This window comes from Mustela putorius, unplaced genomic scaffold, assembly GCF_011764305.1.
Source record: "Mustela putorius furo isolate JIRA1106 unplaced genomic scaffold, ASM1176430v1.1 tig00000788_pilon_pilon_pilon, whole genome shotgun sequence".
Classification (NCBI taxonomy): Eukaryota; Metazoa; Chordata; class Mammalia; order Carnivora; family Mustelidae; genus Mustela; species Mustela putorius.
Genome location: NW_025421481.1, coordinates 9,645,717 through 9,667,389, shown reverse-complemented (window position 1 = coordinate 9,667,389; position 21,673 = coordinate 9,645,717). Strand labels below are relative to the sequence as shown.

General features: G+C 39.1%; 2 protein-coding genes across 5 annotated transcripts in view; one reads left to right on the top strand and one right to left on the bottom strand.

The window, feature by feature from the left end:
- The window catches only part of METAP2 (methionyl aminopeptidase 2), a 40,936-nt gene extending 35,761 nt beyond the window's left edge, over positions 1-5,175 (top strand). Inside the window, exon 11 of the mRNA XM_045084817.1 lies at positions 5,058-5,175. Coding sequence (XP_044940752.1) covers positions 5,058-5,160 — 103 coding nt within the window. The 3' untranslated portion in view covers positions 5,161-5,175. The remainder of the gene's footprint in view (positions 1-5,057) is intronic.
- Positions 1-21,673, bottom strand: part of USP44 (ubiquitin specific peptidase 44) — a 47,278-nt gene that overhangs the window by 2,264 nt on the left and 23,341 nt on the right. For all 4 annotated transcript variants that reach the window (XM_004748511.3, XM_004748514.3, XM_004748513.3 and 1 more), the window contains 4 exons: positions 10,324-11,818; positions 6,792-6,987; positions 4,381-4,489; positions 265-470 (listed from right to left, as the gene is read on the bottom strand). In XM_004748511.3, coding sequence (XP_004748568.1) covers positions 265-470; positions 4,381-4,489; positions 6,792-6,987; positions 10,324-11,748 — 1,936 coding nt within the window. In that variant the 5' untranslated portion in view covers positions 11,749-11,818. The remainder of the gene's footprint in view (positions 1-264; positions 471-4,380; positions 4,490-6,791; positions 6,988-10,323; positions 11,819-21,673) is intronic.

Here is a 21,673-nt window from a genome sequence, read left to right as displayed (position 1 = left end):
CTGGGTCCTGGGATCGAGCCCCACATTGGGCTCTCTGCTCAGCAGGGAGCCTGCTTCTCTTCCTCTCTCTCTGCCTGCCTCTCTGCCTACTTGTGATCTCTGTCAAATAAATCAATAAAAGAAAACAAAACAAAAAGTATTGTTAAAAAAAAAAAGGTCAAGTGGCTTCACTTAAGATGATTAGTGGCCAATTTAGAAATTGTAAAGCCTGAATACCAGTTTCCAGGTGTGACCCCAAATAAAATACTTTCCCCATCTATATACCTCCTTCAGAATTATAGCAGTAGGCAGTGTAGTGTCCTGAGCCAAATCCTTTCCCATGGTGCATTACTACCGCAGATAAATCATAGATAAAACATTCTGGTCTGAGGGATTTCAGGGATTCCCTGCAGCAATAAGGCTCCATGTTTAAGATTTCTTCAAAGCCAACATGAACACCAATTTTCTCTCGGTTATTACGTCCTGACCACCTGTGAACAAACCAGGGTAGAATAAAAAAAAGTCAAGGGAATATAACCATGTACTAGGTTCAGACAGTCATAATAAAAGGCCTCAATATAGAATACAAAGTGTCATATGTAAAATAATGTAAATGTAAAATCCTTCCAATGCTGAAGTTGGCTATAAATGGAAAATTTACGTTCATTTAACAGGTTTTAAAATATTTGTCTTCTGCAGTTAATTGATAGTGGAAGTAAATCAACTTTCAGCAAAGGAAATTATGGCCTAGATTAATTCAGGGTACCAAAGGGTTTTTAATTCTCTCTTGCCTTGTCACACCATGTGGAAGATACTCCAGAATCTAGAATTTGTTCTTGGGAGACAACCTGGACCTTTCTTGGCCAGGTATATGGAAAAAGCAGGACCAAAAAAAAGGCACCTCTAATTCTTTGGAACACTTTAAAGCTCTTCTAAGAAAAAAATAGGAACTGTAACCCTTCCCTATAAGTCAGCACAACACTCATTAGGGATAGAACTCAAATAATGCCTCTGTACTGTCATTTTCTCAGTCTGTTGGTCATGCTTCCTCTTATTGAACCAAAGCACAACAAGCAATGTTTTTATCATGCACACAGTATGAGCTGGTGATACAAGGGCAAATAATGTGTTATTCAAGAAACTATAATGAAGCTTGGTTTACAGTGGTACAGAGACAAAAGACAGACACAGATGAAAACATGATAGCATTAAAGAACTAAAACATGAGGTTATGACAAATAATAGTAAGCAAAGAAGGAGAAAGGAAGATAGGTTTTGTGAAGCAGAAATATGTGAAAAGGTTATTAGCACACTATAAAATTGTGTGGAACTAAAGATGCGACTTGCAAATTAAATTATCTGTTGGGGAGAGTCATATCCCAAAACTTCTCTCATGAAATGTGTAAGAGATCCTATATTCAATGCACCTGTTAAGTAGTCAACATGGAAGACCAAGCATATAAAAAAAATGGGACTTGCTTAACACAAGTTCCTATAATTCCTATCATTCAAAAGATTCTTTTAGTTTACCATATCATTCAAACCTTACATTATTTAATGCTAAATAAACACTCATAATCTATCTAAATAGACAATACTCATTCCTATTGATTAAATTGGGTACCCAGGTTTTTTTCTGCTGATGGAAATACAGTAAAATGATAACAAGATAACACTATACCCCAAGTTCATAGTAGTTTGCTTCAAAGAGAAGAGAGAGCTTTGAACTGGGAGGCACACATGGGGAGTGTCTAAGGTGCCAGAAATGTTCCATTTCTTAACGCTTTTTCAGAGGCTCCTCTATACCCCTCCTCTATCCCATTTTCCCTTTTATATTTTATATATCCTATATATTGTATACATTGGCAAATACAATAGTGCTTTTGAACAGATGAAGAAAAAGGAGAAAGAGAAATGTGGTAAAGGCAGCATAAACAAGATCTCTGAATCAGAAATAAACATGGCATGAAGGGTCAAAAATGTTTTGGGCAAAAGACAGAAAGAGATAGGGTCAAATAGGTTTAACTCAAATGAGAGCTTGAAATACCAGATTAAAGCTGCAATTAGGAAGAACAGGACGTTCTTCAACAGTATCATAGCCAATTCAGCACAAATTTTAAGTAACCAAAATTGAAGTCCTTTCAGTTCTGTCTTTACAGAATCTCGTTTATGCTCTTACTTCTCCATGCTCCCTGGCCCTTCTTACCTGGTCATGGACTACAATATTAACCTCCTAACTAATCTTCTTGTTTTTATTCCACTTGATTTAATGCACAGTGGCAGGTCTCACCTGATTTCACTAAACCTTTTTTGTATACTCTTCCAGGTTCCTCCTCCATACTTCATGTCACTCCCTTAGGCTAAAGTGCGCCTCCTTCTGCATATACCACATTAATTCACTTAATAAATATTTTGGGGCAACTACTATGCACAGAACTCGGTTCTGGGCCTTGAGACATAGGCATAGACAAGGTCCCTGTCATTATTGAGCTCTTGTTCCACTGCCAGAGGGAGAGGAGTACGTAAATAAACTACAGATTGCAGACAGTGGGTTTTGCCATTTATGCAAAAATGGGGTAATGTGATATTGAGGGTTGGGTGGTGCTACTTTTAAATAGGACGGTTGGGGAAGTGTGCTCTTAAGAATGGACATATGAACTGAGACTTAAATGACACAAAGACCTCCCTATGCCATCAGACTTTGGGAACATTTAGACATCAGCTAACTCCCTCTTCCAAATCTCTGATAAATCAATTTGTATATAACTTGTGATACTTAGCGTTTTTTTTTCCCTTTGAATTTTTAAAAAATTTTAACAAGGCTCCATGCACAGCATGGGGCTTGAACTCTCAACCCTGAGATTATGAGTCGTATACTCTACCAATTGAGCCAGCCAGGTGCCCCCACAGTATTTCTATTTCACTACTATTTCCGTGCATGCCTGACTATAATCTTGAGGAAAGAGTCCTACTTTATATTCCATAGGAATATAGAACAACATCTTGCATTTAACAGCACTCACGTGTTACTTGTTGACTATACCTTTAACAGCTTCCATAAGTAACTGAAATAACTGGGAAGTGGGGTTGAGAAGAAAGAGGTACTGGACTTTTACTTTACCTTCTGCAAAGTTTGGATTGTTTTTAAATATTTTATTTATTTATTTGGCAGGGGTAGAGATAACAAGCAGGCAGGGAGGCAGGCAGAGATGGGGGGGAAGCAGGCTCTCTGCTAAGCAGAGAGCCTGATGTGGGCCTTGATCTCAGGGGACTCGATCCCAGGACAGAGGCTTTAACCCACTGATCCACCCAGGTGCCCCAAGTTTGGATTGTTTTAAAACACATGTATTATTTTAATTATTTAAAAAAAAGAAAAACTTTAAGTGGAGCAGTGGAGCCTGGGTGGTTCAGTTAAGTGCCTGCCTTGGGCTCAGGTCATGATTTTAGAGTTCTGGGGTCAAGCCATCAGGCTCCCTTCTCAGCAGGGGAGCCTGCTTCTCCCTCTCCCTCTGCCCTGGCTCATGTGTGCTCTCTCTTGCTCACTCAGTCTCTCAAAAAATAGATAAAGTCTTAAAAACACACACACACACACACACACACATACACAACTTTAAACAAGCCAAAAACCAGTATGTATGAAAAACACAGTCTCGAAAGTTTTCAAATCATCACACATAAAGTAACTTAAGAACAAAGCCTTAAGGTTAACATGGTTATTGCCAGGTATGAAACCATATACTTTGCTTAACCAACAGTTTTGCAAAGTAATTTGTCTGACTAAATGTATTTATGAACTTTTTTGTTTTTGTTTTTGTTAACTGCTCTGAATTGAACTGCTATACCTTAGGTATTTTCCAAGAATGAGGCAATTGGGTCAAATACTCTTAAGTTATGAATTTAAAACTTTTATACCTAAAATATGTTGAATATTAAACTCTGTAAGCAGGAGCTTACAAGAATAATATTACAGACCAAAATGTGAAGGGTCTACTCATTGGCAATGCAATCTACAAAGGAAGCTAACCAGACGCTTAGTTACTGAAAATGGTGTCTATTGATTAAGGCTAGAGATAATGACAACATTTTTTTTATCTTTTAAAAAAACATAAAAGTAGATAGATGTGAAGTCATCTACTAGCCAAGTATATACTATTAACATCTGATTCATCACACGTGTTAAATTTTGAAGTACTATAAGCACAAGGAATGATTAACTTCGAGTGTGTATTTGGAGGGGTGACTGAGTGGCTGGCTCAGTTAGTAGAGCAAAAGATTTTATCTTGGGGCTTTAAGTTCAAGCCCCACACTGAGTATAGAGATTACTTAAAAACAAAAAAATATTTAAAGCAAACAAACCAACATACAAAAAAAGTGTGTAGTTGGACTACTACTACTACTAACCTGAATCGTTTGAGATGTAGTCTGAGAACTTGAGGTAGGTGGCAAATCATAAGCTGTTTTTGTGCTTCTGTGAGTATAACTGATTTTGAAGAAAACCTTCTACGCTTTGCTGTGATATCAAAGACAGAATGAGAATCAAATTTAAAGATACAAGGAAATGCTGAGTAAACTTTAAGCACTTTAGACATGTATTATTAAACATTTTCTCTGGTACAGGTATTGTATTGTGGTACAGATAAAGACATGGCCTCACAAAAAACTTAGAGGCACACAATATAAGAGCTAGTCAGGCAGACAGACATGTAAACAATTAAGCACCTGATTTAATATACTCTCACAAATAAGGCAAAAGAATGATCTAGTGCTATAATATTTAAAAATGGATTTGGCTATGCCATTTAATAAGATGTTAAAACTGTCCCTAAACATGCTTTAATATACTCTTCTCAAATTCTTAATTTAAAAAAGCATCATAGTTCATCTACTGAGGCTAACTGGAATGCCGGGGTGGGGTTCTTACTAGTTCAGAACATTCTTCCCCACTTTCTGACAAAGCGGTCCTTTTCCAGCTCTGAGCCTAAGGCCTCCATCAGTGTCTTGCTTTTGCTATTTTGGTACCAGATCTTAAACAAGCGGCACTTAGGATTCTTTTTGCTGTCTCTTCTGCTTCTCTGGAGGTCCACCCATGAATTGTGCCTGCAGCTTCTGGCTGCACCACTATCCACTAGAGTTTGCTCCGGATGCCCAGGAGCTGTCCTTCAACTGATACAACAGCTCTGACTCAAGCCACAGCACCAGCTGCTTCTCACACAGGTGGTGGAACCAGCCCCCGTGAGGCTGTCCCATAAGCTGTCTACATTTGCTACAGGTGGCCTGTCCTCTAGGTCTCTATCCCTGAGATCCAGCTATCCAGTGCTGCTGAATGTCCTGTACCTACTTTTGGATCATCTCCCTGAATACACGGCCCACGTATAGCTAGCTAAGTAATACCAGGGCGCCAGAGTGGCTCAGATGGTTAAGTGTCTGCCTTCGGCTCAGGTCACGATCCTTTGGTCCTGGGGTTGAGCCCACGTCAGGCTCCATGCTCAGTGGGGAGCCTGCTTCTCCCTCTGCCTCTCTCTCAGTCTCTCATGAATAAATAAATAAAAATTTTTTAAAAAGTGGTATCAACTCCCTGACTTATAATTTTAAACATCTGCCTTTATATATTAAATTACAGCAGCTCTTTTAGGACTTTGAGAGACCCAGTAAACACACACAAAAATGTTATAGAACGGTATTCTGCATTTGTTCATGGTATCTTTCTATTCCCAGATTTGGTGGATGAAAGCATCTAGGACCATTCACATTTATGTCCAAGCAAAAAAGTACGTCACCATTTGAATTTGATAAAGGTTCACTTTTTTTCAAACCTTATAAATCCTAGGCTATTTATCACAGAGTTCATATTAGATAGCACTCAGAAAATGTTCATATAAGTTATTCTTAAAAAATCATCAACTGATGTGACATTTCTTCAATGCTGGACTATCCAATACATCTTTTATATTATCTTAGAAGTTTAGTATCTAAACCCTAAGATCATCTTTTTCAAACATGGAAATTAGAATACCTAAAAATGTATAGCATAAACACTAAGATACCACACACACACTGATAGAGAAGATAAGGACACCAGAAAAAGATACAGCAGCTCTGTGATGTTTTATACACAATTTCCCTGAAGAATGATGCTTCCCTTTAACCGAAAGGATTATTTCATTCCCCAGTGCTAGGGGGGAGGGGCTCTCTCTAGTAGAGAGAATTTCTCATAATAGATCTTAATTGTTGGTTTCTTCCATTACATATGTGAGCTCCTTGAAAGTGTTTTACTTCTATCCAAAGCAATTAGAACAATGAGTAATATAGAAGAGATAGTCAGTAGATGGTTTTTGACTAAATCTTTGTTTTTATGAAGCCTCTCTATAGCAGTAGTCCAGCTATGTATTTCCTATTGTATAGGTATGCATACCCACTTACATACATATATTATCTATACATCAGTGTTCTGATATGTAGCAGAAAGACTCTTAAAGCATTTTACTTAGTACTAAATAATGCGTTTTCCTTTTACTAGTCCTCATCGCTACTTTATTCTACCTCACATATTAAGTTCAAATTTCTTATTTCATGAATCCTTTCTCACCATATTTGACTATGAGATCAAAAAAAATTTAACGTCACCAATAATGCAAAACACATAGTTCACAGATCCCAGTTATAAAGTAGAAATATCTATCCCAGTTTCTTTTGATGAACTAACAAAGTTTATTTCCAGAACTGCTACTTCAGGAATTTCTTTCAGCTTCCTCTCATTTGTGTTATCCTTTTTAATCTTAGAAAAGCGAAGAGAATATACAGTCTCTACTTACAGTTACAGTGGTCACATACGTAGATTTTTCCTTCTAAAGCTTCAGTTTCTGTGAATTTGGCCAGCATTTCAGTAACCAGACATGGCTGGGAAGTAATCTCTCTTCCACTGCATTGGTATCTTTCTGGAAATTCCAGTGATAAGTCCCAGAAAGGTTCTATGGTATTTGATTTGTTGTCACATGCAAGACATGTAACCTGCAAATAAAAATATTAGTTTCTCAGAATAAATGAAACAAAATGGGATTGGGAGGGAGACAAACCATAAGTGACTCTTAATCTCACAAAACAAACTGAGGGTTGCTGGGGGGAGGGGGTTTGGGAGAAGGGGGGTTCGGGTTATGGACATTGGGGGGGATGTGCTTTGGTGAGTGCTATGGGGTGTGTGGACCTGGCGATTCATGGACCTGTACCCCTGGGGATAAAAATATAAGTTTATAAAAAATAAGAAATTAAAAAAATATTATTAGTTTCTCAGATTACAATCCTATCAAAACATTTACTCCCTTCACTATAGAAGTCACTGCTGTAAATTAGCTTTTCTTCTGAAAATGCACTGTCAGAATTCTGAGTAATCTGCTTCATATTATTTTCAGGGATTTTTTTTTCATTATTATAATTTTTCCTTTCAATAACTGTCATTAAACCCACTACGTACTGGTGGGGTTTATTTTATTTATTTATTTATTTTTAAAGATATATTTGCCAATGAGAGAGAGGAGATAACAAGTAGGGGGAGCAGCAGGCAAAGGGAAAGGGGAAAGCAGGCTCCCTGCTGAGCAGGGAGGCCAATGTGGGGCTTGATCCCAGGAACCCGGGATCATGACCTGAGCGGAAGGCAGAGGCTTTAACCCACTGAGCCATCCAGGTGCCCCTTTCCTCACTTATCTTTCATTAATTTTCTCTCCCCAAATCCCTGTAACTTTTTAACAGTGATACAAATAAAATACTATTTGTATATTTTTATATATAGCCTTACCAACTGATAACTTCAAAAGACAATACATTTAATATAAATGATGCCATACTCTCACAGGCATCCTTGCTCTATTCAAAATATAAAGTTGTAACTTTCTGGAAAGAAATTTGTAGCCAAGGATCAAAAGTCCTATCCTTTGACAAAGTAATTCTAGGACTCTGTCTTAGTGAAATCATTAGAAGAAAATGTATTGAGACATTATAATAATAGAAAAATTGGAAATAGTTTACAAGTCAACAATACAGGAATGGGTAAATAAATGATGGTATATACATATAATGAACATTGACATGTTGTTAAAAAAAATGATCAAATATCTTAATGACTATGAAAAATCTTTACCTTAATAATGAAAAAAGTAGATAAATTTGGGGTACCTGGGTGGCATACTTGGTTAAGTGACTGCCTTCAGCTCAGGTCATGATCCTGGAGTGCCTGGATGAGTCTCACATGGGGCTCCCTGCTTGGCAGGGAGTCTGCTTCTCCCTCTGACCCACCCCCTTCCCATGCTCTCTCTCTTTCTGATCCTCTCCCTCTCAAATAAATAAATAAAATCTTTGGAAAAAAAAAAAAGCAGGTAAATTCAGCATTATTACACAAGTAGGAGAAAATATAAAATGTACAGAAGAGGGGCGCGTGGGTGGCTCAGTCAGTTAGCATCTGCCTTTGGCTCAGGTCATGATCCCAGGGTCCTGAGATAGAGCCCTCTCTTGGGCTCCCTGCTAATTGGGGTTCTGCTTTTCCCTTTCCCTCTGCCACTCCCCCTGCTTATGTTCTTTCTCTCTCCCTCTCTTAAATAAACAAATTTTTTTTAAAAATGTGCAAAAGAAAGGGTGCGTGGGTTGCTTAATCAGTTAAAATGCCCCCCCCTTTTTTTTAAAGATTATTTATTTATAAGATAGAGATCACAAGTAGGCAGAGGCAGGCAGAGAGAGAGAGGGGTAAGAAGGCTCCCTGCTGAGCAGAGAGCCCGGTGCAGGGTTTGATCCCAGGACCCTGAGATCATGACCTGAGTTGAAGGCAGAAACTTAACCCATTGAGCCACCCAGGTGCCCCATAAAGTGCCTGACTCTTGATCAGATCTTGATCGCAGGGTCAATAAGTTCAAGCCCCGTGTTGGGCTCCACATGGAGCCTACTTAAAAAACAAAGACAAAAACAAAACTTTAAATAAAAATAAAAATAAAAATTTTAATGTATAGAAGAAAAAAAAAACCTAGAAGAAAGTATACCAAAATATTAATAGTTTTATGTTTGGGTTGTGGGGTTATGAGATAAGGGGATGATTTTTCTTTTGCTACATAGATTTACCATATCATTCAGGTTTTTATGACTATATATTACTTCTGTTTATAATAGTGCATTTTAACTTTTTTTTAAAAGTAAGCTCTGGGCCCAACGTAGGGCTTGAACTCACCACCTCAAGTATCAAGAGCTGCATGCTCTACCAACTGAGCCAGCCAGGATCTCCTATTAATGGTGCTTTTTAAGCTTTTAGATAAAAGTGGTGGAAAAATAAAATTGCATGCAACACAAGAAACAAGTCTTACTTGATAAATGGCACAATGTAGAACTTTGCATTTCTGAAACATTAAGTGGGATAAACATCAAAGATAAACCCTAATAATTACATATGAAATACTTAAGATGCCTGGCTGGCTCAGTCGGTAGAGCATGCAACTCTTGATTTCAGGGTTGTGAGTTGAAGCCCCACATCAGGCATAGAGCTTTAAAAATTTTTTTAAATAAATAAATTTAAGCTACATTCCAGAAAAGTATGCTATAAGGACAACAGATTGTATCATTACTGTGAAAGTAAAACAGAGGAGCAGAGGTAGGTGTACAAGGGGAAAGAAAGGACCTGTACAGCCCAACTGCCTAAAACAAAAGATTTTTAAGCTCCGTGTGATGGAAAAGTAGAGAGCCTTATGTCTAGTAATAGTTTACCAATAAGTCCACTCATTATAGAGAGCTATTAATTAGATGGAAGATTCTGGTTTCATGATTCCTTTTCACAAGGGAAACTTTTATAGCTGTAATTAAAATAAGGGAAAACCATTTAGGATTATTCTCAATGAAATCACGTCTATTTACTTTAAAACTTCCCTACCTATTTGTTAAAGCTTTCAGGCTTTTTCCCCTTTGGTTTTACAGAAAGTCCTCCAGGGCTACTTCTTTATTCCTGAAATTACTAAAATCCATTCTCAGGGCAGCAGCATCTTCAAATCTATTCCTTGTGGGGTTAAACCCTCTCTTCTCAATCCCTCAGAAAATGAATTTAATATTATCAACCTAAGAAGCTCTTTCCTGATTCCCTCTCCCCACAAAAAAAATCATTGATACCATAGGTGAAAAACTACTTCCAGTGATTCATGAAGAAAACATGTAAATCAGTGAAACACTGTAAATGAGTGAGCTGACTTCTGTAAAAGCAATCTATTTTGATGTGAAAATAGTATTAACTCTAACACACTAGAAATACAGAGAAAATGCATTTTTAGGCTTCATTTTATGAATTCCCAAGATGAAAATAAGATTTAAAAAAAAAAAACATACCTGACTAAGAAGTTGTCCATGAAAAATATTATTCACAACATTCAGAACCTGTTTGATAAGTTTCCTTTGAGAAGTAGGGAGAAGAGCTGGTAACCTAGTACCAGTTGTCTCTAGTTCATGTTGTACTTTATCCAAAAGTTCACAAAGAAATTCCTGAGCATCCTGTTGGGCATAACCACGAAAAGCTGGAATTAGCCTCCACACGGAGTGCAGCATGGCAAATGGTGAGACCAAGGCCCACTTTCCAGACCACATGACTTGGAACAAAGTATGCAGTTCATGACAGAGAGAAATGTACTGTGAACTTGGCTCCCTTGGCTGAATAAGTTCCATCTTTCTACTCTTTGACGCTCCACCACTTAGTCCTAATGACAAACTTGGGTGTCTGGAGGGAGCACTGCCCGTATCTTTTTCTTGGCATTCATTCATTTGATATACTGTATCTGTGATTGGTGGGTGCTTATAAGGTGATCTTGTCTTATCACTAGCTGTCACAGCCAGCCATCGGTTCAGATCAAGTTTTAAAAAACATTGCCGAAAAATAAGTAAATGACTCAACACTTGAAGAACAGAATTCATATAGCAAGTATTTCCCAAATTTCTCAATCCTGTTACACCAGGGGTTACTATTGGTCTTCGTTTACCTGAGGAGTCACTGGCTTTTTTTAATCTTATATCTTCTGAGGTAGATACTATTTCAACTTTTGCTGGTGATGCTGGGGTTTGTGGTGGAACTTGAACAGGAACGATTTCTACTGTGGTAGACTGAGCTGGACCTTGCAAACGTAAACTCTTTCTAGGAGGTGTAGTTTCCAGTTCTGCTTTAACTTGAAACTCTAATTCTTGTCGTCTTTTCCTTACTTCTCTTTTTGCTATTTTTTCCTGAAATTGTTCCTCTTGCCGTTTTCTTCCAATGGGTGATTGCTCAAACCAAGTTCGAAAGATTTTACTCATTAATATCCTTCTCCTGTGCCAAAGAGCAGTATACATTTGATCTTCATTTTGAAGCAGAGATTGGGTGCCATCCTGTAAGTAATAATTCTCATCACTCGTACCCACAGACCGCAAAACCCTTCCACTACGAGTGGTGCCCTGATAATTTTGACTTTTGATTGCACTTAACATACTTCGTAGTAACTTCATGTCTCCAGTTGCATTATCATTAAGAACATAATCATCACAAAGGTAACAAAAAACATACATCTCATTCACTTCCAGAGCGACAGGATGACTGCTATCTTGAAAGTGCTTGAGTGCATGTTCTTCAATGTATCTTCCACAGGCAACATGAGAACAGCTAAGGCAAGCCCAAATCGACTCAGTTGTATTGCAGTCCACACAATGCCACTTCTGAGGGTTGAGGATGGAATGGTCTTGAGCAAGCCGCAACTGCCCAATATGTTTGCACTTATCCATTGTTAACATTTATTTAGTCTAGCTGAGAAACGCATAATCCAAACAAGTCTCTGTTCACGATACCTGAAGCATCTGAAAACTAAGCAGAATAATACCATGTTTTAAATAAAAGAGCCAATATTTCTCATAAGGTATTTTACCAAGATTTATTTTATCTATTTTTTAAGATTTGATTTGTTCATTATTCATCTCAGAGAGAGAGGAAAGGGGGCGCCTGGGTGGTTCAGTCCATTAAGCATTTGCCTTAGGCTCAGGTCATGATCCTAGGGTCCTGGGATTGAGTCCCTCAAAATAGGGCTCCCTGTATGGCAAGGAGTCTGCTTTTTCCTTTGCCTCTCCCCCCACTCGTGTGCACGGGCACTCTCTCTATAAAATATTTTTTACACAATATTTTTTTTACACAAGTGCAGGGGAGAAGCAGAGGGAGAAGCAGACACCCCACTGAGCCGGGGGGTCCTGATCCCAGGACCCGGAGATCATGACCAGAGCCAAAGGCAGAGGCTTAATCATCTGAGTCACCCAGGTACCCTTCAAGAATAATTTTATAGGGGCGCCTGGGTGGCTCAGTGGGTTAAGCCTCTTCCTTCAGCTCAGGTCATGATCCCAGGGTCCTGGGATCAAGCCCCGCATGGGGCTCTCTGCTCGGCGGGGAGCCTGCTTGCCTGCCCCCCTCCTGCCTCTGCCTGCTTGTGATCTCTGTCTGTCAAATAAATAAATAAAATATTTTTAAAAAAAATAAAAACTGGAGTGTCTGGGGGCTTAGTTGTTAGGTGTCTGTCTTTGGCTCGGGTCGTGGTCCCAGGGTCCTGGGATTGAGTTCTTGTGTTGGACTCCCTGCTGGGCGGGAAACCTGCTTCTCCCTTTCCCACTCCCCACTGCTTGTGCCCCACCCCTGTCAAATAAATAAATAAATAATCTTAAAAAAAAAAAAAAACTTTATAATTTTTAAAGAATTTTCTGCCACCATCTACTGGTAAAGAATGGATAATGACCCCTTTTCAATGAACTAGAATAAGATCTATCCTTTTACCCAACAGCCAAGGGCTGTTTACAAAACTACATTCTGTTTCTTAAAAATTGGGGCTGGCAAGACCCAAATATATCTCAACAATATCTACATTCTGAGAGCCCTATCCACATAGTTATTAAAGCATAACCATAGTTAAAAGCATGAGATCTGAAACAAAAACTTAAGAGGTAAGAATTCTACCTCTGCTACATGCTGTTTATATGTCTGATTTGAGCAAATATTTTAACGTCTTTAAAATTCTTCTGTAAAACAGGGAAAAATCATACCAACTTCAATGAAGAACAGAGATAATATAAAATATTTGTCTAACAGAGTAAACACCCAATAAATGGTAGCTATAGTGAACATCTATTTATTTAAATAAATCCCAGTATTCTACCTAATTACCATTTTAAATTTAGCTTTCCACCAGTAAATCAATAATGACCTTCAATTAATGGCTCTATAACATACTTTGAATTTGACAGACTTGACAGTTTACCTGAGGCAGGCAGAGAGATAGGAGAATGCTTTTGTGTTTGAATAGCATCTCAGGACTGTGCAAGGATAAGTAAGCAAAAGAAAAAAAGATAAAAGGAAGAATATGAACTGGATGGCAATATAATAAATTTTTATATTCTGGTGGGTCTACACACTATCTGAAGTTAGAAGTGTATTCTAAAAACAAAAACAAAACCCCACCCCAACAAAATAAAACAAAATGAACAAAACCTATATGGCTTTGACCCAGAAACGTGCTTCTTTATCATAATAGAGTCACAAATACTTTTTGCTACAACTATCTAAAAATAGGGGCACCCTGCTGGCTCAGTGGATGGAGCATGCAACTCAATCTCTGCGTTGTGAATTTGAGGCCCATGCTGGGTTAAAAGATCACTTCAAATAAAATCTTTAAAAATAAATAAAAATAAAAATAGTAATCTAGTTAAAAGTAGGGATCACAAAATACTATACTGGGGTGCCTGGGTGCCTTAATTGGTTAAGCGTCTGTCTTCAGCTCAGGTGATGATAAGCCCCTGTCAGGCTGTCTGCTCAGCAGGGTGTCTGCTTCTCCTCCCTCTGCCCCTCCCCGCACTCATGCTCCTGCATATGTGCTCTCTCTCAAATAAATAAATAAAATATTTTTAAAAAATTTTTTCTTCATTGATTTAACACAAATTGAACACAGGTTTCAGGTCACAAGTGGGGACATAGTTATAAAACACTCAGAACATTTTACGGAGCATGACTGATGCTCTAAATTTTTTAGGGCAACAAGACAATATGAATTTCAATGGTACTTGCAGGTGCCACCTCCTGGGCCCTAAGAAAGCTGCAAAGGTAAAGCTGATATTTGGTTCCTTCCCACCTCTTTTTTGGGTACAATTTCCTAGCAGTCAGACAGCGCCTCTCCCTCCACTTCTTAACTTTTTCAGATGTAGGCTGTATCTGTAGGGACGTAAGGCTGACCAGTCTTAACCCTCACATGTACACATATTTCAAGCACACATTTTAAATTTATTTCTCATCCTCCAAAATTTCCTGTGGTCCAAAACCTGTTCAAATACAGTATTTTATTAGAACTGCTGGCATTCAACAATAGTTGCTAATGGCAAAATTAAGACATCAGTGAATGATATGCTCCATTATAACAAATCCTTGCAGGTACTGAAGCTAAATATCTCATTCTTGACTCCTCTTTCTCTCTCGCCACATCAGTCCTTCAAGAAAATTGGTTGGCTTTATCTTCAAAATAGATCTAGAAACTGACTACGTATTACCTCTGCTGCTCTCACTCTGATCCAAGCTCCATTAAGTCTCACCGGGATGACTGCAATAAGGCTTCTTAAATGTTCTCCCTGCTTTGATTCTTGCTGCCACCAAAAGTTCACACAGCAACAGCACGCACTGCTTTTAAACCCAGACCACCAAGGCCCAGACCTGAGGCTTTAGAGGGTCCCATTATGTGGAGTCAGCAGAGTCAAGGGGATGTCGTCACCTGGAGCCTGCAAACATCTCCAACTCCCCTTTTGGACCCATTCACCAGTACCTGGGACCTTGGAAATTCCTGCCCCAGTCATCACCAAGCCTGCTTCCAGGGCTTACAGGCAAGAAAAAAAAGCCATGGATGAATTCTGTAGAGAAGAATGATATGATCAGATACATAGGTTACAGATGGATCTGAAATGACAGATCTAGAGAAAGGATGACTGATTACAAGATATTCCTCCAAGTATTATAAGAAAATTCTAGCTGTAGCAGTGTTAAAGCAAGGACAGGAGCAGAGGTAGATTAGTGTTAAAGCAAACATTGGCTGAAAGAACTGGTTCAATATGGAGATTAAGAGAAAAATCTAGGGCCCTGTTCTACTTTTATTTATTTATTTATTTTTAAAGATTTTATTTATTTACTTGAGAGAGAGACAGTGAGAGAGAGCATGAACGAGGAGAAGGTCAGAGAGAGAAGCAGACTCCCCATGGAGCTGGGAGTCCTATGCGGGACTCGATCCTGGGACTCCAGGATCATGACCTGAGCCGAAGGCAGTCATCCAACCAACTGAGCCACCCAGGCGTCCCTATTTATTTATTTTTAAAGATTTTATTTATGAGAGTAAGAATGAGAGAGCAGAGAGGCCAACTTGGGGCTCAACGGGTGTGGGCTCGATCCCAGGACCCTGAGATCATGACCTGAGCCAAGGGCAGACACTTAACCCACTGAACCACCAAGGTATCCTATCTACTTTTATTTTTAAAAGATTGTAAAAAATAAAATGAAAGGATCATATAAAGAATACAGAGATAATTAAACGTTCATTTCTGGCAAGTCTGATAGTAATTATTAGTTCAGCTTCTTGAGAGGAGGGAAATGCCGTTTACTTGCACTCAAGGGAAATTATTTCATTCTAAAAAATGTTTTTTTTTAAAAAGAGTTATGTATTTGAGTGAAAAAGAGTATAGAGAGAGAGAGAGAAGTCTGTGTACAAGCAGGGGGAGGGGCAGAGGGAGAGGGAGAAGCAGAGTCCCCACTGAGCAAGGGATTCCCAGTGCTGGGCTTGATCCCAGGACTCCAAGATCATGACCTGAGCTGAAGGCAGGCACTTGACTAGGCCATCCAGGTGCCCCTCATTCTAAAATTTTAGAGGTGGTATGAGTTAACACCTTGCACAACATTCAGAAAAGACGACGCAAAATAAAAAATACCTAGAAAGAATACACATAGTTTATTCTGGGGTTATCCATATTTTCAAGTACCTAAATATTATGAGCATGGGTTATTTGTGTAAGTTTTATGCAAAAATATATACATGCTAGTGTATATTTAGCTATGTATGTGCTCAATATAGCCTCTTTACTCCTTTCTCTATATTCTGCAAATAGTTCCCAGTTATTACTAAAAAATCTATTTAGATGATTGTAAGTTCCTCACTACCCTTCAACAGTGAAAAATCACGAAAAGTGTAAAATGTGATGAGATGCCATCTCTCAGGGAGGCTATACAGCAGTGGAGAGGTATCACAGCAAAATGGTTAGAAAGCACACTCCGGAATCCAAAAGCCTGAGTTTAACACTTGATTGTATTTACTATGTGACCTAGACAAATCACTTATGCTCCACTCACCTCAGTTTTCTTATTTAAACAAACAAACAAACAAACAAACAAAACAATGGTAAGAAAACTAATACAGTTGTGGAGGGAATTAGAGAAATTTATAAAGCACCTAGAATAAATCCTGACACTTAACGTGGCTCTTAGTACATGTTAACTGACAATGCTACTGCTACAACTACTACTAATTTCCTTCTAGTTTCATCACTTCTAGCCAGGGATTCAATCTTCCCAGCCATATATGTACTAAGCCCAACTAGGGTGCTAACTGATAATTAAGATGTTGGCTGAGAACTAAGGTCTGACCTCTCCCAGGGTATTTGCATTTTAAAAGAGCTTTCAAAGATAAAATTAAAAAAAAAAAAAAAAAAAACCCAAAGAAGTGAAACCAGGGTTGCCAGCTCTGGTAGAGCATGAGACTCTCGATCTCAGGTTTGTGAGTTTGAGTGGCATGTTGGGTGTAGATATTACTTAAAAATAAATTAAAAAAAAATTTTTTTTAAAGCAAAAACAAAACCAAAAAAAAAAAAAAAAAAAACCCACCCACAAAGACATGAAACCAGAATGGTGGAATGACAGATCAGGGGATTGATATTTTAGACCAGGGGCCCACTTACCCTGTCTACTTATGAAAGAAACCAGGAGAGGGCAGACAACCAAGAGAAGGGCAGGGAAGTAAACAAGCACTAGCAAACCAGGTTGTTGCCACCTGAGATTTCCAGTTCCCTCTGCTGCCTAGACCTAAAGCTGGAAGACACTAAGGTATCCCCCAAAGGGGCCTGCCTCATCACACAAAGATCTAAAAGCTTGGAAGAAAAGAAAAGGGGGATGGGTGTATTTTCTTGGCACTTCCTATTTTCCTCCACTGGGTTAAGAGCGCTTCTTTTCATTTGCTAATTAACTGCAGAGAAGCTATGTATTGCCTGTTTAGCTTGCAGATTGGCTATGTAATTTTTAGCAGTATATTCACTTTACAAAGAGATGACAATATTTCTGCATCCTCCATGTAGAGTCTGATAAAATATTACCTGTGCCTATATATAATAGCAACACACAGTCATGATGTTTTGAATGAAATCTATAAATAATGATTAAAATGATCTATACTACCATTTTCTCAGACATTTAAAAATGTTTCACACTTAAAATTCCAAGTAATATTGGGGCACCTGGGTGGCTCAGTGAGTTAAAGCCTCTGCCTTTGGTTCAGGTCATGATCTCAGGGTCCTGGGATGGAGCCCCTCATCAGGCTCTCTGCTCAGCAGGGAGACTCCTTCTCCCTCTCTCTGCCTGCCTCTCCGCCTACTTGTGATCTCTGTCTGTCAAGTAAATAAATACAAAATCTTAAAAAAAAATTCCAAGTAATACCTATAAAATGCTTTCTATAAAATCAAGTATGCGGGGTGCCTGGGTGGCTCATATGGTTAAGCGTCTGCCTTCAGCTCAGGTCATGATCTCAGGGTCCTGGGATGGTACCTGCATCATCTGGAAGCCTGTTTCTCCCTCTCCCTGCCACTCCCTCTATGTGTTCCCTCTCTCGCTGGGTCTCTCCTCTGTCAAATAAATAAATAAACAAAATCTTAAAAAAAAGAAAAAAACATATTTTACTTATTGAAAGCTTACTATTTTACATAGGTTTAACATTTAATTAAAGCAATTATAGAATAGAAAACTAAAATGACTAGAAGAGAAATAAAACATTTGATCTTATTATATATAGTATTTTTAATTAAAAATTTACATCGCAAAAAAAATCAAATCTCATGGGTAAAATATTTAACTTGTACAGTTCAATAGCACAAAATTGCTTATACTTACCACCTAGTGAAAACTATCTCAAATTAATTTTCACTTACTCAAATTATGGCCCTTTGCAACATAACCGTCCAGACTTTAAGCATGTAGTAATACTTTTCTGACATTTCAATAGCTCCTCCTACTGGCACAGTTTCAATGATCAGATCTAGAGAGCTGACCACCAAACCTTTCTGAACCAGTCTTAGGCACACTGCAAACTCAGTTTACCTATATATCTTGTCTTCAGAGAATTGGTTCCCTTTTCCAATATCCTCTTATTAAAGATAGTATAGTATCATTTAAGTACCCAGGCTAGGCTGTTTTTTTTTTTTTTCACTCGTCCCTCTCATTTTTTCCATACGAACACTCAATTTATCATAGATATATATATTCATCACTCCCCAAGTCTTCTCATTTGCAGTTATCATTCTCATTATGCACTTTATCATTCCTGAGGTACAGCAGTAACCTTCCAGTCTTATCCAGACTCTCACTCACCTCTATGATATTATCCTGGTGAATCAATCTTCAAGTTTGCTTTGAGCATTTAACCTGCTTCCCATGTGCACAGTCCCCCTGCCCCCCGACCCCTCCCCAGTGCTTGTGCTCTCTCAAATAAATAAAATCTTAAAAAAAAAATAGGAAGTCTAGGGATGTCCTGGAGGCTCAGTGGGTTTAGCATCTGCCTTCTGCTTGGGCTGTGATCATGGGGTCCTGGGATCCAGTCCCACATCAGGCTCCTTGCTTGGCAGGGAGCCTGCTTCTCCCCCTGTCTGCCACTCCCTGTGCTTGTGCCCATGTTCTCTGACAAATAAATGAAATCTTTAAAAAAAAAAAAAGTATACTTGAAAGAGAGAGAGAAAGAAAGAGAAAAAGAATAGGAAATTATGGGGGCTCAGTGGGTTGAGCCTCTGCCTTTGGCTCGGGTTGTGATCTCAGGGTCTTAGGATCAAGCCCTGCTTCTGGCTGTCTGTTTGGTGGGGAGCCTGCTTCCTCCTCTCTCTCTCTGCCTGCCTCTCTGTCTACTTGTGATAGCTTTGTCAAATAAATAAAATCTTAAAAAAACATAAAAGAATAGGAAATTATGGATCACTAAAACTGCTCCCCACCCTCAACCAAGTGGCCATTTTTCCCTCAGAACAGTCAAAGCAGTTTCCTGATATTTATAATATCCTTTCTCCATCCTTAACCACAGCCTACCACATGTCTTGTCCCATTTTGTGTACTTTCAGGTACCCCAAAAAGATTTTATACAAATATTAACTGAGACATAACTTTCTGACCCCTGATTAAAATTGTTTTAGGCACCTAATTGTCTTAGTTGGTACAGAATGCAACTTTTTTTTTTTTAACATTTTATTTATTTGTCAAAGAGAGTGCAAAAGCACAAGCAGGGGGGACAACAAGCTGAGCAAGGAGTCCAATTGCAGACTCGATCCCAGGACCTTAGGATCACCTCCAGAGCTGAAGGCAGATGCTTAACCAACTTGGCCACCCAGGTGTCCCCAGGATGCAACTCTTTATTAAGAGGATTCAGCTTTTTGGGGGGAGGGGGGGAGTACAGGGAAATGTAGAGGGGGATGGAGAGAGAATCTTAAGCAGGCTCCACACAGCAGGGAGCCAAACACGCAGGGTTTGATCTCACAACTCTGAGATCATTACTTGAGCTGAAATCAGGAGTCAGGAGGCTTATCCCACTGACCTGGGCCACCCAGGAGCCCCTAGAGCATTCAGCTCAATCATGGTATCATGAATTTGAGCTCCATGCTAGTAGAGATTACTTAAAAATAAAATATTTTAAAAAATAAAAAATAAAAAAATAAACAGGGGCACCTGGCTGGCTCAGTTAGTGGAGTGTACAACCCTTGACCTTGGGTTGTGAGTTCAAGCCCCATGATGTGTGTAGAGATTACTTTAAAAAAAAAAAATCAAGTCTTCGGTGTGCCTGGGTGGCTCAGTGGGTTGAAGCCTCTGCCTTCGGCTCAGGTCATGGTCCCAGGGTCCTGGGATCGAGCCACGGGCTCTCTGTTCAGCGGGGAGCCTGCTTCCCCCCCTCCTCTGCCTGCCTCTCTACTTGTGATCTCTGTCTGTCAAATAAATAAATAAAATCTTAAAAAAAAAAAAAAAATCAAGTCTTTTTTTTTTTTTTTAAAGTAGGCTCCAAACCCAGTGTGAGGCCCAACCCAGCGCTTGAACACATGACTTTTAAGATCAAGTCCTGAGCTGATACCAAGAGTCAGAGGCTTAACCGACTGAGCCAGCCAGACACCCCCAAAGAAAAATCTTTAAAAATATAAAAATAGAGGCGCCTGGGTGGCACAATGGGTTAAAGCCTCTGCCTTCGGCTCAGGTCATGATCCCAGGGTCCTGGGATCGAGCCTCGCTCGCATCGGGCTCTCTGCTCAGCAGGGAGCCTGCTTCCTCCTCTCTCTCTACCTGCCTCTCTGCCTACTTGTGATTTCTGTCTGTCAAATAAATAAATAAAATCTTTAATAAACAAATAAATAAAAATAATAAAATAAAAAAGTTTTAAAAAGATTATTTAAGTTTTAGTAGGGTATGTAGGGACCCTTTAAATAAATATTTGTGCTTCAAATACAAATATTAGTAAGAACTATAAAAATTAGAAGAGGAGCTAATTTTTTCTTCAAAAATTAATATTCAGGGGCACCTGGGTGGCTCAGTAGGTTGAGCATTTGCCTTCAGGTCAAGTCATGATCTCAGGGACCTAGGATAGAGCCCCATGTGTGGCTCCCTGCTCAGCCGAGGGGTCTGCTTCTTCCTCTCCCTCTGCCCCCCCTCCCCACCACTCCCTTCTTGTGTTTTCTAATAAATAAATAAAATGTTTTTTAAAAATTAACATTCCAGGGGCGCCTGGGTGGCTCAGTGGGTGAAGCCTCTACCTTCGGCTCAGGTCATGATCCCAGGGGCCTGGGATCGAGCCCCGCATCGGGCTCTCTGCTAAGCAGGGAGCCTGCTTCTCCTCATCTCTCTCTCTGTCTGTCTCTCTGCCTATTTGTGATCTCTCTCTCTGTCAAATAAATAAATAAAATCTTTTAAACAAAAAAAATTAACATTCCAGGGGCGCCTGGGTGGCTCAGTGGGTTAAGCCTCTGCCTTCGGCTCGGGTCATGATCTCATGGTCCTGATCTCATGGTCCTGGGATCCAGTCCCGCATCAGGCTCTCTGCTCAGCGGGGAGCCTGCTTCCCTCTCTCTCTCTTCTCTGCCTGCCACGCTGCCATCTCTGTCAAATAAATAACAATTAAAAAAAAATTAACATTCCACTATTAAATTTGTTATCCTCAACAAAATGATCCTTTCAGCTGACCACTCCCTTTCCACCTATTTTATCTTAAGACACTTAGAAAACATGGAAAGCTACAATATCATTAGCAAGCTTTGGAAATTCCTACAGGAGGTCAGTCACATAAAAGTCACCTCAATCCTCTAGTCATTGCAATTGGTAACACAATTTTTGGATTCTTTGCTTTAAAAAATATGTTTTTGTTAAAGATTTTAT